At 37.9% G+C, this 16,888-nt stretch overlaps 1 protein-coding gene across 1 annotated transcript; it reads right to left on the bottom strand.

Moving 5' to 3' along the window:
• Positions 1-3,194: 3,194 nt before the first annotated feature.
• On the bottom strand, positions 3,195-15,907 carry LOC122331454 (early endosome antigen 1-like). Its single transcript, XM_043228907.1, has 4 exons — positions 15,801-15,907; positions 11,564-13,078; positions 5,234-5,865; positions 3,195-5,046 (listed from the first exon to the last, which is right to left on the bottom strand). Exons 1-4 carry the CDS (start codon positions 15,814-15,816, stop codon positions 4,453-4,455), a joined length of 2,757 nt encoding a protein of 918 aa, XP_043084842.1. The 5' UTR covers positions 15,817-15,907; the 3' UTR covers positions 3,195-4,452.
• Between the last annotated feature and the right edge of the window lie 981 nt (positions 15,908-16,888).

Here is a 16,888-nt window from a genome sequence, read left to right as displayed (position 1 = left end):
TTTGTGTTTGCTCTGTTCAGCATGCAGCTTTTTTGTGTTCGGTGGCTTGTGCCCAGACGGGAAGGCGTGGACAGAGCCTTCTGTCATTCAGAATGTGTTCTTTGTGTGTCTGTTTTAATTTCATGTCCTGTAAATCTTATTTATTTTCCTCTCTCCCATAAAATTAAAGTTTGATATGGCAATCAAAGGCAAGTCACTTTGCGCCTGCTGTGTGATCTCTGTGGAAACGTTACATCACTACTGTAAGGGTCCCCCTTTTTCTGAAGAACGGAATCCACAGGCCCTGGTCGAAGGTTAATGCGCATTTTCTCTTTTCCTTGCATCTCTTTAAAAATCACTTATATTTATTAATCTTTTGCTTTTCCAATTTTAATTCTGACAATTCACATAATTTTATCTGACTCCAATCTTTCGTGATTTTAGTTATATTTATTAAAATGTAACTGCTGATCCCTCTAGTTGTGATTAAATTTGGATCATTAACTATAATACTTCCTAGTTTCGACTTATCGTTCGTTAGGAGTCTGGGTCGCTTAGAGACCTTGTTTGGCCAGAACAGACTCACGACACATCTGGTCTAGTCCAGGTCTTAGTCAGAGGCTACCCCGTAGATCGCTTACCTTAATGCAGCCATCTCCTCGATAGACTCAAAAAGAGTATTTTTTATATAATAATAGCATGCTAAGCCAGTTTGGTGGCCAGAAGTCAAGATCTCAAGAAACGTGCCCCCGGCTCTATTGATCATTGATCTGACTCATCCTAGCACACCAACAATGCAGAAAACCTCAGAAGTCGCTAACCTACTAGAAAAGTTATTTCAGACAATATTATAAGTTAAAGAAGATTAATGTTTATTTTGCCAGGCAAGAATAGTTTTAGAATTGGTTAAATTCATAAACATTTGCAGAACTGATCAGCAGTACATAACAAAACAAAACAAAATAAAAGCAAACATAAAAGGTACATTATACCTGGTCTTTAGAAAGTACGTAGTATGGTGTATGTGGACACACGCCACACTACAGGTCGATCGGGCTACAGAATTGCACCTTATTGTTTTTTTGTCACTTTCTTTATATACTCAGACCAGACAAAGAGATTCCAAATGTAATTGTATAAACCTTTTGATGTTTTGGTTCCCGTGCTCCAGTGTCACACCTGGCTGGAAAACATTCAGAGACCCAAAAGCAGGACTTTTCCACAGAACAAAGTTCTACCAAGTTCTTAATCTTCTCCATAATATAAGTGATTACTGTGAAATTGAGACCAATTTACCAATCGCACTGAGACCTTTCAAATGAGACCAAACATGAAAGTGAAGAACAATAGGTACACAATAGGTACACTAGAGATATATATATATATATATATATATATATATATATATATATATATATATATATATATATATATATATAATGCCTTATTCCTAGAGGAAGCAGGAAGAGCAGAGGTGAGGAGGGTGTCATAAAAGCAACAGGAGTTGTTTGCTCTCTTTTGAAGTCCTTTAGTTCCTCTGGATTTTGATTCAGCTCCTTACACTTCCAGAGGCAGTAAGGCAAGCCTTGCAGAGTGTAGTACCCACCATGTAACATACAGTGCATCCCCTCAGTCTCCTCGGTGCCCTTGGCGCTGTGCTCAGTTTTCTTAAGAAACATCAGCTGCGCACCACACCTGAGGGAGTCCCCAAAATGGCTAGTTCACACTCCTCCTGGTGGTGTTTTTCAGGCCTGATTTCCATCCTAGATGACTCTCCATGCAGGAGAGATCTCATCATTTACTCCATATTACAGTCCTATAAACATGGCCGAATATTTACTGTCCTGCAGTAAAGCGTAAAGGCAGTTGCGTTTTAGATCAAACATAAGTATGACAAGGACACTTCAAAGAATAAAGAGATATTTCAGAAAATAAAATGATCCTGCCAGAAGAATTACATGAAAACTTGTGTCTTCCGTCTGTATCATGTCAGCTTTCATTCATTTTCATTCAGGTTTGACAATCTATGCGCAGTAAGGCAAATCTAAAGTTTTCAGATGTTGCAGTGTGATGGAGATGTTTTGTGGACTTATATGGACAAAGAGTGTTTTAAAACAAAATCGTCAGGGATTAAAGCATTCTTAAAAAAAAAAAAAAAAAAAAACGAAATAATAATAATGTTGAATTTGAACAGTTTTGTTTTTAGATCTCTGGTTGGATGCTTTTGCGGAGTAAAATTAAGTTACCAGTTATACAACAATACCCAATGGTGAGTATGATGAAAAACAAGCCGAAGATGAGATACAGTTTGTATCAGATTTATGTTTGGATGCTATTGTGGATGAACAATAAGATTACAGTTATACAACAATGTTTTTAATTATTGAAATTCTTGTCAAACAATGGTAATCAACAGTTTTAGTGAAAGTGTAAAGTGAAGTGTGGCCAAGTGTGGTGACTTTCATTTTCATTGATTTCGTTGATTTTCATTTCGGATTTTCATTTCTTATTATATTTAATGTAGTTAAAGTATGGTAGGACATTATGAAAAGTGCAGTGAAAAGAGGCTTTTTGTCAGGTCTGACACCAATTTTACAAAATAAACATTTTCTTTTTGGTTTTTAAAAATCTTTATTCCACAGATGGCATGGAAATGCTATAAGAGTGGCTGGTGATTTGTTCTTGGATAACACTTTAATGTCCTTTAACCAACTAAATGGCAAATTTTGGCATACTTTCAGATTGGCCATTGGGTAACATGGGTAACCTCAAGCCTCCAGGGGAAATGCCTGTGTAGTGCGATACAGATGGGAGGTTTTATGCTGACCGATACACAACACCTTATTTCAAAAGTTTACCTTATTTTTCATTAAATGGATCACAGCAGTATTGACCATATTTGGTGTACTTAGGAGAAAGTAAAATAGGATTTAGAATTTTTTCTAAATAAACCTTACTAAGCTTTTTTTTTTTTAGCTTGACAGCAAAAGACATTGCATTATTTGCTAACCACTTTCTAATGTGGAAGCCTGTCTTGGAACATCTTCTGTCGTGGAATTTTTCTTGGGAATAATGATGACCGACAATACTTAACAATAATCAGGAATTTTATTGAAGAGTTGCAGACAGAGATGCAACACTGAGATCGACCAATTACCAATTACTTCTCTCTCCCTAACTTAATTCAGCTTCTCATTTATACCCCAAAAAGTTAGCTCCTCCTCTTCCTCTAGACACATGCATCTCATGCATCTCGTGTATCCCCTCATTCGCCTGTTTTTTTCAGTTGTAGCTCATGAGCTGTGTATTAGACATAAAACTAATTTACCTTCCGAATCAGTCTGAACTGGTTCTGTGGTCAGCTCTGTTTGTGCTGAGCTTGCTTCCTGAGCACAATGTTTACTCTTGCAGTTTAAACCTAACTGTTGAACTAACAGTTAATAGAGGCGATAAACTCAAATAATGACACAGTAAATGACAGCAATGAAATTCAACCAGTTTTATACCAGAGAGATTATATTTAAGGGAAGATTTGTATTTGAATGGAATTGGAATGGAATATCATACATTTTTTATGTATATTGTAAAGTGCAAACACTTTATCTCCACCACATTTATCTTTTTATTTATATAACTACCATTTGCAAACGCTTTACATTTTAATATCTACCATGCGAATGCAAGACAGTTTAAAACTCCAATAACTACAGAAGTATGACATATCTTAACCACAATATATTCAGTATACAGAGAAGCTATATATCTCAATGGTCTAACAAATTGTTCAAAAGGCTATATCCACAACATGCTTTGCAGTATTAAGTGATGTAGTATGGACATATATTGCATTTGAGGTGAATGGACAGTGGGCATTATACTCGAAAACAAGAGGAGACGCAATGTAAATGCTGGTCATGTGACGATGACTGGAATTAAATGTATAGTGCAATATCGTTAACAAATAAAAACATAACTAAAGGTGGTTTACAAAATAAAAACTATTCTAAAATGTCTTTCACTGATCACATGCCACTATAGTCGCGCCGCCTCTACTGCTGTCTCCTGGAAAATGCTTTCATTCCGCGCCACCCTATCAAGCTCTTGCTCAATCCACACAAAATTTTGGTTTTGTCTATACTAGTAAGTACTAATACTATATATACTATATATATGGGTTAAACAGAATTGCATTACTAAAAAGAGACTAAAATACAATTTTCTTTGACTAAATCTACACTAAATGTTACAATTTTCATTGACTAAAACTAGACTAAAAAGAGTATGAAGGTGGTGCTAAAAATAAAATGACAGCTTCACATAAAGACTAGATTAAAACTAAAATGAAAACAGGCCCCCAAAAACAACATAGCTTGCTGTGTGTAACTTCTTCATCTGTAGATGTTCTTGCTGCTGTTCCTCCTGTTATTATTGTTACTCGTGCTTCAGGTGCTCCTCATGATGCTCCTCCTGCTACTACACCTTCTGTGTGTACTGTAAGAGCTCTGTCTCCGTCTCATGTTTTTCATTTACCTTCTGCTGGAGTCTCTCTTTCAGCTTCTGATTCTCTTGTTTGTTCTGTTTGAGATCATTTTCCAGCTCCTGCTTTTTCTTTTCCAGTTGTTCAAGCTCCTTTTTTAGCTGATACTGATCCAGTTTGTTCTGTAGCAGCTTATCTTCCAGCGCCAACTCTTCCTCTTCATTCTGTAGCAGATCCTCATTTAACTGATACTCCTCCTTTTTCTTACATATTAAATCTTTTTTTAGTTTATGCTTCTCATGTTTCTTCTGTATCAGATCCTGTGTTAGCTGATTTATATCCTGTTCCTTCTGTTCCTCTTGCATCTCATTTCTCAGCTGATGCTTCTTCTCTTGTATCTTGTTTTTTAGGACCTTCTCATTCTCTTCTTTTTGTTGGAGCTCATCTCTCAGTTTATTCTTCTCTTGCTTTTTCTCTTGTATCTTATTTTTCAGGATTGTCTCATTACCTACCTTGTGTGAGATGTCATTTTCTAGTTGGATCTTGTCTTGTTCTTTCTTTGGAGCTTCTCTTTCAGGTTCTGCTCCTTTCTTTCATTTTCTCGATGGTGTTTGTTTAGATCTTTCATCTTATTCTCATTCCCTTGGATGTCTAGTTTCAGCTGCTGCTCTTCCCATTTAATCTGTTCAATGTAATTCTTTAGTCTCACTTCTTTTGAAGCCCATTCCACTTCTGGAATCCTAAAAAAATAACTCCTATTGCTATAATAATGCTTACAACGTGTATAATGTTCAGACGCATCATTTCGTCTTTCCCTGTATTCTCTGTCTGAATTGCTCTAAACATCTCAGGAGTGTAATGCCTCATTCCATTTGCTCTCCTCACTGCATTAATCTTTTCTAGTAGTTCTGTGATCTGAAGTTGATTGTATCTATCTTCATTGTTGAATGAGTGGTATCTGCCACCACATCTATCCACTATTTTTGGCAAATAGTGGCTTTTACTGATATACTCCTCCAAAGATGTACCCTTCAGCTGATCAGTGTGAGTAAACAGAATGATGGTACGAAGTAAAGCCTCTTCTCCAAATTTCTCCTGAATCCATTGCACTGAGTTCCTCTCTTCTTCTGTGAATCTCACTCCCAGTTTGATCACCAGCAGGAACACATGAGGACCAGGAGCAGACATCTCTACACTCCTCTCTATTTCTGCCTTCACTTGCTCTTTTGTGAGAGATGCATTGAATAGTCCTGGAGTGTCAAATATAACAATATTCTTCCCGTCCACATATGCTTTCTGTTTCTCACATGTTTCATTGGTCTCTTTAAATACATTTCTGCCCAGAATGGTGTTTCCTGTTGCACTTTTTCCTGCTCCAGTTTTACCCAGGAGAATAATCCTTAGATCACCTTTTGAAAAAGTGAGAAAGTAATTTTAAAAGAAATAATTGTTTGATACTGAAAGATGGAGCGATCCCAGCTATAATGGCATCAAATGTTTGGTAACGTTATAAGACTACAGCACAAAATGTACTGCATAATTACTCAGAATTTACAGTTTACCTAGTTGTAACTGTAGAATACCTCCACAGTAACTACTCATAGATATAAGGGAACAATATACAATGTTTGGGGAATAAGTTAGACGTGTTCCAGGTAGGTTAAAATATTTTATTGACCCTGGAACAACATTTTAATCAAAAAATATTCTGAATTTACGTGGTGTGTATGAGACACAGATTTTCCATGTGCATAACTTCAATGCATGACCTACTGTTTTTGGCAACGATATTATAATTTAGAACAAGTTGCTGTGTAAGTGTAACAGCTGTGGGCTGGTATCTAAAGGAATCCATTGTTACCCTCTTATTACATATAGTTACTGTGTAAGTGTAACCAACAGTTCAGACAAACTGAAGTGTATAACCTAGCTTTATTATCCCCAAAACCTAGCCTGATACTCTGGGGATGGCCTGCCACTCTTGTATTCCTTTTTTTCTTCTTCTGATGACAGGGGCAAATGTGAGAGCAGGAACGACTACTCACCCTTTCATAGTTCCACAAGTTCGCACTTACAGAGAAAAGGTTTAATCGTATTTGGTGTGTTGTTCTAGTAGAGAAGGTGGAACAGGAGTGGTGAGGGGTGAAACTCATGCTCTCAGCAAGAGCATTCCGTTTCAGTGGGCATGAATTTCTGCATGGGGAATGCCGAGACAGGTGACATACTCAATACTCCTCTGCATCGTGTAGAGTTTCCTGCATGAACCACACTCGCAGTGCAACCTTTGCAACAACATTACTAAAATTTACAAAATTTCTCTTTTAAGGACTCCCACTTAGAAATAAGCTCTTTAAGCTTGCCAGTTGGTGGCAAGGAATCAGCTGGAATCTTTGCTGCTGCAATGCTGAAGTCAGAGGTGACTTGATTCACTGCGAGGCATGTCTACGTTGAGTATTCTTCAGGTCTTGAAGATCAGTGAGTAGTAACCGGGCTAACCGTATTTCGTGCAGACAGAAATGCTGCACTGTACAGTAAGACTCAAGGTGGTGACGTGTGTTTATAGCAACATTGAATGGTGTAAGAACTCTCTGCTTATATCCAACTATTATTCATCGTTAATGGAGTTTGTTATTGTGAATGGGTGAGCAAGCTGTACAGAGCTATTAGCGAGCTGCAGATCTCAAAATAGTGCTCTCTAAATTCTATCAGCATGCTTCCCTACCAGATGTGCTGAATGACTTCTACACACATTTTGAGGCACAGAATAACACAACAGTGAGGAAGTCCACCCCTCATACTAATGACCCAGTACTCTGCTTCACCACAGCTGACGTGAGGAAAACACTTTATAGAGTTAACCCACAGAAGTCTGCTGGACCGGACAACATTCCAAGCAGAGTACTGAAGGAGTGTGCAGTCTTCAGTGATATCTTCAACATCTCGCTGAGCAGCTTTCAACGTGCCTCAAAACAACAACGATCATCCCGGTGCCTAAGAAGTCTGTGGTTTCCTGCCTTAATCACTATCGTCCCGTCGCACTCACACCAGTTGTGATGAAATGCTTCGAGAGGCTGGTCATGAGGCACATCAAGTCACAGCTACCACCTTCACTTGACCCATTACAGTTTGCGTATCGTTCAAACCGCTCTACGGATGATGCTATCACCACAACCCTCCATCTCACCCACTCACACCTGGATTCAAAAGGAAACTACATCCGAATGCTGTTCGTTGACTTCATCATCCCTCAGCAACTTATAGAGAAGATGAGCCTGCTGGGCCTGAACATTTCTCTCTGTAAGTGGATCCTGGACTATCTGACAGGCAGACCTCAGTCAGTCCGGATCAGGAACAGCATCTCTAGCACCACCACACTGAACACTGGTGCTCATCTGGCAGATAACTTCACCTGGTCAACACCAGCTCCATCACCAAGAAAGCCCAACAGCGCCTCTACTTCCTGAGGAGGCTGAGGAAAGCTCATCTCCCTCCACCCATCTTGACTATGTTTTTTAGAGGGACTATTGAGAGTGTCCTGTTCATCTGCAACACTGCCTGGTTTAGGAATTGTACCGTATCGGATCGCACCGGAAGACCCATTAGAGGATAGTGAGGACAGCTGAAAAGATCATTGAGGGCTCTCTGCCCTCTATTATTAACTCCACATGCTACATCTGCAAAGCCCACAATAACACATGACCCCACACACATTATTCACCCTCCTACCATCTGGTAAGAGGTACCTGAGCATTCAGGCCCTCACAACCAGACTGCAGTTTGAACAGTTTCTTCCCACAAGCCATCAGGCCCCTCAACAATCACACCTAAATTGACTTTTTTTCACTTCTTTGCACTTTGTATTTATTGTTGTCTTGTGTTCTTTCCTTTTTATCCTTGCACTGTTTGCACTAGTTTGCACATTGGGTTTTGCACTTTACTCCCTTGCTGTTTGCACAAGTCTGCAACAGGTCCTGGAGAAATGTTGTCTCATTTTACTATGTACTGCACATATATATGTAGTTGAAATGACAATAAAAACCACTTGACTTGACCATAGTTTTGTGCAGCACCACTGCCAAGCCATTGCTTCATCTCATTACACCACACAAACCTATGGCTGTGCAGTTTCACTGCGTGATTGAAAAAAGGCTTTTCAAAAAAAAGGCTTTTGAAAAAAGGCTTTTCAAATGTATGCCTACGATAAGCTTAGCCCTGTAAAGGTTCCCATTATACTGAGAATCCAGTGTCATAAACACATCTCATATGAGTATGTGCATGGAGAACCTCAAACTTACAACAATTACATCACCAGTATATTGAATTTGTACATTTTATTTAACCTTAGAATAACTATATAAAAGTGTATTTTTGAACAAATGTTTTCATTATTGAACACATTCAATAATTATACTTAGTATACTAATACTATACTAAGGTCTCTATATATTTGCAGTACTTTATTTTATATCAAAGCACTAAAAATCTATTTGAATCTCAGTGGTATTTAGTATACATTTGCTTTTGCACTAAAGAGTACCGTCAAGTAGAAAAATATAAGTACGGTATATAAGTACCGTCAAGTAGAAAAAAGTATTGTGATTGTCCCATTGACTGACAAACATTTAACACTTGGTTGCTAAAATAATCATTTTAAATTCATTAGTTTTTAGCATCAAATGTATTACAATTTTTGAGATATAGCACTAAACACACATTTTCAGCATGCATTGGTGTTTAATATTCTTTTGTGAAATTAACCAAAAAGAATTGGAATGTTCTTAAAAGTATGCATTTTTCATTTTTTTTATTTCTTATGTTTTATTTGATACTGAATATACCGCCATTATTTCAATAACAATCCTTGTTATTGTTGTATTTTGCTGTCTGGTTTTATAGTAGAGAAATGTATCTTATCTGGATATCAAAAGTATTTAAAATAAGTTCATACTGACCTTGACCTGAAGTCATTATTACTGTGTGGGATTTCCTGTTTTGCTCAGGTGTTCTCTCTCTGAATGTCTTTCAGACAGACTGAAACTGCCGGAGCGTCTTGTTGTTATAGTGAAAATCAGTCACTATGATCATGTGACTGCCTCACGTGGCTGCTCTAAGCCATCTAATTGAACACACACACACACACACACAATAGGTCTTATGAAAATTTCATGAATATGTAATGATTCGTCTCTTAAAAACAATTTTTTTCTATAATATTAAATTTGCAGATGCATCGTGGATCCAATTTTAAAATAACACTACACAACTTATGTTGAGCAGTCTGCAATATATATTTTTATTTTTTTTATTTTTTTTTTTTAATACCGCTATACTAAAAAACGGCACCTCTGTTCGCATCAGTTCGCCTAAAATCCTAGGCAAATGCCTAAAATCAGAGGAAATGTTAGATAAATGATAATGATGTAGAAGCACCATACACTGATTGTTAGCTTAAACTTTACAAAAACTAAAAACTGGTTCTTCAAATCTGATTGGTTAATCACAATGTTGTTCCAGGGTCAACAAAGATGTTAATCCAGGAACACGTTGAACACGACCGGCATGTCAAACAGCCAATCACAGTAATGTTCCAGGTGGAATGTTAAAGAACTTGATACACATTTCATAGAAATCCTGCATAATTCAATCAATGAGACAACTACTTCACTTTTGTGGAGGTTCAGAGAGAGATTATCACAGTAGACAGAGAAAAATATTGAACATAAAAAGCGAACTTTAGGTTAACTTTTTAACTTTTATAACTATTTGCTACAGGGTGAAGTAATTTGCATATAATAAATAAGAAGAAAACAAATAGATAAAATAGGTAGTGCTAGTGTTAGAGGATCAAGTGTAGATGTAACGTTTTTAGCCATTTATTGAAGACAGCTAAAGACTTGAAAATAAACAATGAAACAATGAAAATAAAAGTTTACTTCCAGAAGGCACATTTCTAGATGGTAAAGAGGAACAGGAGTGGTTTTGTAGGCAAACATCAATGCCTTGAATTTTATTGGTAGCCAATGCAAACTGATGAACAGAGGTGTTCATCACATTTTTTTTTTTACTATTGATGCGTGAATAACGAACAAACACAACTGGAACCATAATGAACTACATAATAAAGCAACTGGGTTCAGGAAATGTTGTTAAAAAAACGATCCCGTAATTACCAGTAAATTGACCAACCTTAGTTGGCAAGGAAAAGGAAAATTCTTACAAATGCAGGTTTTTAAAACGCTGACGGTATTCTGGTACAACCTCTCTCCAGGACTTTTTTTGACCTATCACCAATATTTCCGACCATGTTCTATGACTTAGAACATTCAGCCAATCGCAAGGTGATCTCTTGAGCAAGTTCTAACATTCATGCATCTTGTGAGCCACATAATTGCGTACATAATTATGTTAAAATATCAAAATCTATCAGGTACATGTACACACATATACGACGTGAATAAATATTTGACATAAAATATTTGTTGCTTAATTTGATGCTTTGGCTTGTTTTCAGTTAAAATATCTAAAACCAACACACAGAAAACCTGATTAATTTGCTTACCCCATATGCAGATTTATTTGCTTGTTTGAAGAAAAAATTCAAAAGCAAAAAAAATTAATTTTTTTCTGAAAACAAGACAATAATTTTTATTACAAATTCTCTATTGATTTAAAGGGATACTTTACCTGAAAATGATTTTTTTTTCTTATTAATTATATTAATTATATGTCATTCCAAACCCGTGAAAGCTTTATTTATGCTCGGAACACAATTTAAGATATTTTAGAAAAGAACTGGGAGGGGCTTGTGGCTGATCTATTGACTGGCAAGTAATGAACACTGTCAAGGTACAGAAAAGTATGAAAGAATGTTATAAAGTGACAAGCGACAACACTTTTTGTATACAAAGAAAAAAAAAAACTATATTCAATAATTTGTTTGATCTGTGTCTCTTTGTATAAATGTAGCGCCAAAATGGAGAATATCAAATACTACAATTGAGTTTTGAGGCTTTTAAAAGCAAGTGATTATTAGCCAAATTTTAAGCTCTTTTAATCCTGCTGAATGTCCTCCTCTTGATTTTGCAGCTGTTTTTTTCTTTTACAGACCCTTTTCTAGTTGTTGTGTCTTATTCTTTGCGTTAGCAGCTGCTCCTCCTTCAGTTTGAGGTCCTTTTCCAGTTGCTGTGTCTTCTCCTCTTGGGTTTGCAGCTGCTCCACCTTCAGTTTGAGGTCCTTTTCCAGTTGCTGTTTCTTCTCCTCTTGCATTTGCAGTTGTTTCTCCATCAGTTTGAAGTTCTGTTCCAGTTGCTGTGTCTTGAAGGTCCATTTCCAGTTGCTGTGTTTTCTCCTCTTGGGTTTGCAGCTGCTCCTCCTTCAGTTTGAGGTCATTTTCCAGTTGCTGTGTCTTCTCCACTTGGGTTTGCAGCTGCTCCGCTTTCAGTTTGAGGTGCTTTTCCAGTTGCTGCATCTTCTCCTCTTCGGTTTGCAGCAGCTCCACCTTCAGTTTGAGGTCCTTTTCCAGTTGCTGTGTCTTCTCCTGTTGGGTTTGCAGCTGCTCCTGCTTCAGTTTGAGGTCCTTTTCCAGTTGCTGTGTCTTCTCCTCTTTGGTTTGCAGCAGCTCCACCTTCAGTTTGAGGTCCTTTTCCAGTTGCTGTGTCTTCTCCTGTTGGGTTTGCAGCTGCTCCTCCTTCAGTTTGAGGTCCTTTTCCAGTTGCTGTGTCTTCTCCTGTTGGGTTTGCAGCTGCTCCACCTTCAGTTTGAGGTCCTTTTCCAGTTGCTGTGTCTTCTCCACTTGGGTTTGCAGCTGCTCCACCTTCAGTTTGAGGTCCTTTTCCAGTTGCTGTGTCTTCTCCTGTTGGGTTTGCAGCTGCTCCACCTTCAGTTTGAGGTCCTTTTCCAGTTGCTGTTTCTTCTCCTCTTGCATTTGCAACTGCTGTTTCACATTCAATGCTCCTTTTAATATACTTCCAATTAGTACAATAGCACATAAAATATATGTGAACTTTGTCAGGTTCCTTTTGCTCTTCCCTGTTACTTCTGCTTTAGTTGTTTCAAACAGATCAGGTTTGTAATGCTTCATTCCATCTTCCCTCATTATTCCACTGATCTTTTGAAACAGTTCTGTAATTTGATGTTTATTGTTTTTATCTTCATTGTTGAATGAGTGATATCTGCCACCACAACTATTAACTATTTTTGGCAAATAGTGGCTTTTACTGATGTACTCCTCCAAAGATGTACCCTTCAGCTGATCAGTGTGAGTAAACAGAATGATGGTACGAAACAAAGCCTCTTCTCCAAATTTCTCCTGAATCCATTGCACTGAGTTCCTCTCTTCTTCTGTGAATCTCACTCCCAGTTTGATCACCAGCAGGAACACATGAGGACCAGGAGCAGACATCTCTACACTCCTCTCTATTTCTGCCTTCACTTGCTCTTTTGTGAGAGATGCATTGAATAGTCCTGGAGTGTCAAATATAACAATATTCTTCCCGTCCACATATGCTTTCTGTTTCTCACATGTTTCACTGGTCTCTTTAAATGCATTTCTGCCAAGAATGGTGTTTCCTGTTGCACTTTTTCCTGCTCCAGTTTTACCCAGGAGAATAATCCTTAGATCACCTTTTAAAAAACACAATTAAAGTCAGACACAAACACACTAACATATATTTCGTTTGAGAATATATTTCATTTGAGAATTTTTAGTTAAATAACAAATTTTTTTTCATAATTTCATATATCCTCATGTATTAACTGATATGACTTTTCTACTGTGACACCTAACATAAAGGTTGATAAACGTACTTGGTTAATTTCATAATCTCGGTTCCCTGACATACAGGAATGACTGCTGCATCAGTTTAAGCTGCTATGGGAAACATTTTCTTCCTAACTCTTAATCACACAATGCAAAACTACATGGCCATGGGTTTGTGCAGCGAAATAAAATTAACTTTTGGCTGTAAAGCCTGCCAGAATAGCCAGGCCTCTGGCTATATAAGCAGCCACTTTGCCATAGGATTCAGGTTACTGTCGACTGAAGGAATGAACCGTGTAGATTTTTCGAGCAGGTAGGATCCTGGCATGCAATTCCAGTACTTCCAGTTTATAAAACCTAGTGAATGTGGACAGTGAGGCCAATTTGGCTGCCTCACAAATTAAAGCAAAGATCATGCCGCTATACCATGCCCACAAGGAGTCTATTCACCACATTGAAAGGACTCTCTAACTCCAATGGGGTATAATAGGCCCAAATAGGAATTATTCTATAATCAGGCAGAATACTCCACATAGGCCTTCCCTGCCCTGATTGGGCAGAAGGAATTTGGTCCCTGGTCTCCTACTGCTGGAGGTAGTGCTGACAGAAACACCACTTGTGCTCAGAATGGCATGAAGAGCACCTTAGGCATGTAGACATTCCTGGGCTTTAGGATGATTTTAGAGTAATTTGGCCCTAATTCAAGGCAAGCAGAGCTCACAGAAAGTGCTTGTAGATCACATATGCGTTTTACAGATGCTAGTGCCAGTAGCAGAACAGCTTTCGATGACAGTGACTTCAAGCTGCCAGTCCACAAAGGCTTAAAGGCAGGGTCTTTTAAGACTCCTAGGAAAGTAGGTAGGTCCCAAGTGGGGAGATTTCAACCATTTAATTCCTCTCATAAAGCGGATAACAACGTTGTCTTTTCCCACTGACTGTCCCGCAATACTATCATGTGATGTCGCCATGGCTGCCACATAGACCTTGACCGTGGATGGGGATCGGCCTTTATCCAGCTGGTCTTGCAGGTAGGACAGTATCCTTAATACATCACAAGATTTTCACCAAGTTTGAACACCAAGTGGAAAATACTGCTTACTTCAAAGCATAGAGACATCTCATTAATGGTACTCTAGCCTGAGAAACAGTATCTAGAACACGGAAGAAGAATAGGCTCTCGTCGAGTGGCCATACATGTAAGGCCCACAACTGTGGCTGGGGATGCCATAACTGCCCTTTGTAATAGAAGTTCTTGTCTCAGCAATAGGCCATGGAGCCGTCATCGTCTGATGCCAAAATGGCATCAGATGTTGTGTTTATCTGAGGATCTGCTTCAGTTTTAACATTCTGAATGACTGTTTCATAGAGGGCGTGATTCAGATGTCTTGGATTGAGGATTAGTTTGAGACAGTCGGTTTTTCAGGAACTAGAAAATAGCAGCTGTAAAAGCCTGTTTCGCTTTGTTCTGGAGGGACACAAAATGTACCTTCTGTATGGCCATTTTTGTTAGAAATATATTTTGGATTTCAGTGCAAAGGGCAGTGTTGCTTTTCACCAAAGTGGTGACCACTCCACTGAAGTGTGAGGGTCTTCTCGCGAGCTGAAGGGAGTAACCATACTTTATTCCCCATAACTCAGTCCAACGAGCCCGGGATGCCTTGCTCCTCGGCAACCGAAGCAGCTTAGAAAAATAATTTTATCTAGTTGGTCACTGTCACTGCCCCTGAAGGAGACCAGGTCACTTCATGGAGAAATAGGACGAGAGAACTCTCTTATTTTGGGGCAGAGAGTGAAACATGTCGAGGCTGAGCTTACATGAGCTCGCTCACCTTGGTGCACTGAGATCCTCCTCTGTCCCGCTGTTTCTTTCTCACAGGCCTGTGGGAAGAAGATGGGAGCAGATTCCCCTTCTGAAAAGAAAGCGATCTGAGAGTGAAGAGAGGAGAGACTAAGGTACTCGCGGTTCAAGCGTGTAGTACACAGGAGTGGTGTCTATGCAGGGTTTGCTCAGACAGGAGATGCATTTGCTGTGGCAATCATCAGCATGCAGGGAAGTCCTGCACAAAGAGCAGTGATGGCTTGGCATTTGATGCAACGCCGTTAATACAAGGAAATTTGCTCTGTGTGTTCACCGGATGGTGGCAGGGAAGGTAACTGCTGCAGGGAAGGGGCTCATTCCTCTGCGAAAGCATGTCAATGGCGAGCAGACCCCGCCCATTCTGGCTGTCGTGATTAAAAATGTGCTTCAGTCAAGAGGAAAAAAATAGTTTTCCCATAGCGTCTTAAACAGACGTTTGAGTGAAGTAATAAGCCTGTATGCTGTTATTTCAATATGCTGTACACAAATATAAATTTCGTTAGCTTGCTTATCAACTGTTAGAAAAAAAAATACTAATTATTACCACCCTCACCCTCAATTAGTTTGTTTGTTAAAATATAGTAACTGCTCCAATATGTTGCTTATTTTCTTTCTGCATATATTTAAAACATTTTTAAATGTTGTCAAAACTGAATTGACAGTATATTCATGACAATTTTAGAATAAAAAAATGCCTTCTGTCTGTTTAAATGTTTAAATTCACTGACCTTTTCCTGAAGTCATTATTTACTGGGTGGAATTTCCTGTGTTCTTTCACTCAGGTGTTCTCTCTCAGAGCGTCTTTTAGACAGACTGAAAGTGCTTCTTGTTGTGATACTGAAAGTCCTTCAGTTGAAACACTATGATCATGTGACTGCCTCTCTCAGGTCTTTTTAAACTCACAACTCCCACTTGAGGACATTATATTCCAGCACTGAGAAAAATAATGCGATGTCTTTGTTTATGTAGTTTGTGGTCCTGATTTAAAATAATTAATAAATGGTTTGTGTATTCACTTTACACTTTACATTGTAGTAATTACACGTAAACTATAAAATAATTTAAAATTAACATTTTCTATAGGCTGAAAAAATTATATTTATTCATTTTTGTGCATATATTGCCTGTGATGGCATGCTTAGTGCTTTTGTTTGTTTACGTGTTGTTGAAATTTAGATTTTTAGTTAATGCTGAGAGGGAACTGTGGCTGAAACACCAAGGGAACGTAGATAAAGTTTGTCTCAGCAAACTTTTTTTAAGTTGGCTTGGGAAAGTTTGAAAAGTAAAAAGAAAAAGTAGTTTAAGTTTGACATTTCCAACCTGAAATAGTTTTAAAGTAGTTTTAAAAAAGCTTAGATAGATAAGAAATGTCAGATGAGTTTGAATGGGGGTAGAACTAACATATAAAAGGGAAGTCTAATGGGCTTCAGTGTGTTTTAGATTTAGATTTTTATGATTTTTAATTTTTATTATTATGAATGGATATAAAAGTTTTTGTATACTTACTGTATTGGGCTTTGAGTTTATGAAAATGTAATAGATTTAGATGGTATTCAGCCACTTACATAAACCAAATTAAATCTTTTTTGAATAGATCTTGAAGAATTAGTTTTCCTGTGGCTCCCTCGTGTGGACAGCATTGTGGCCTTCATAAAGATGCAATGACCAATATTTTTTGAATGATAAAAAATATTTAATGATTAGCTTACTTATATTCAAACATTAATAGTTTTATTTTCAGTAACAGTTGATTATTATGTGCTAAATTTCCAAATGGTAAGTACAATACAATGATGTTATTTTGTATTGTAATAAA

Source organism: Puntigrus tetrazona, unplaced genomic scaffold (genome assembly GCF_018831695.1).
Source record: "Puntigrus tetrazona isolate hp1 unplaced genomic scaffold, ASM1883169v1 S000000001, whole genome shotgun sequence".
Classification (NCBI taxonomy): Eukaryota; Metazoa; Chordata; class Actinopteri; order Cypriniformes; family Cyprinidae; genus Puntigrus; species Puntigrus tetrazona.
Note: the sequence above shows the minus strand (reverse complement) of the source record. Positions and strands in the feature narration are given on the sequence as shown.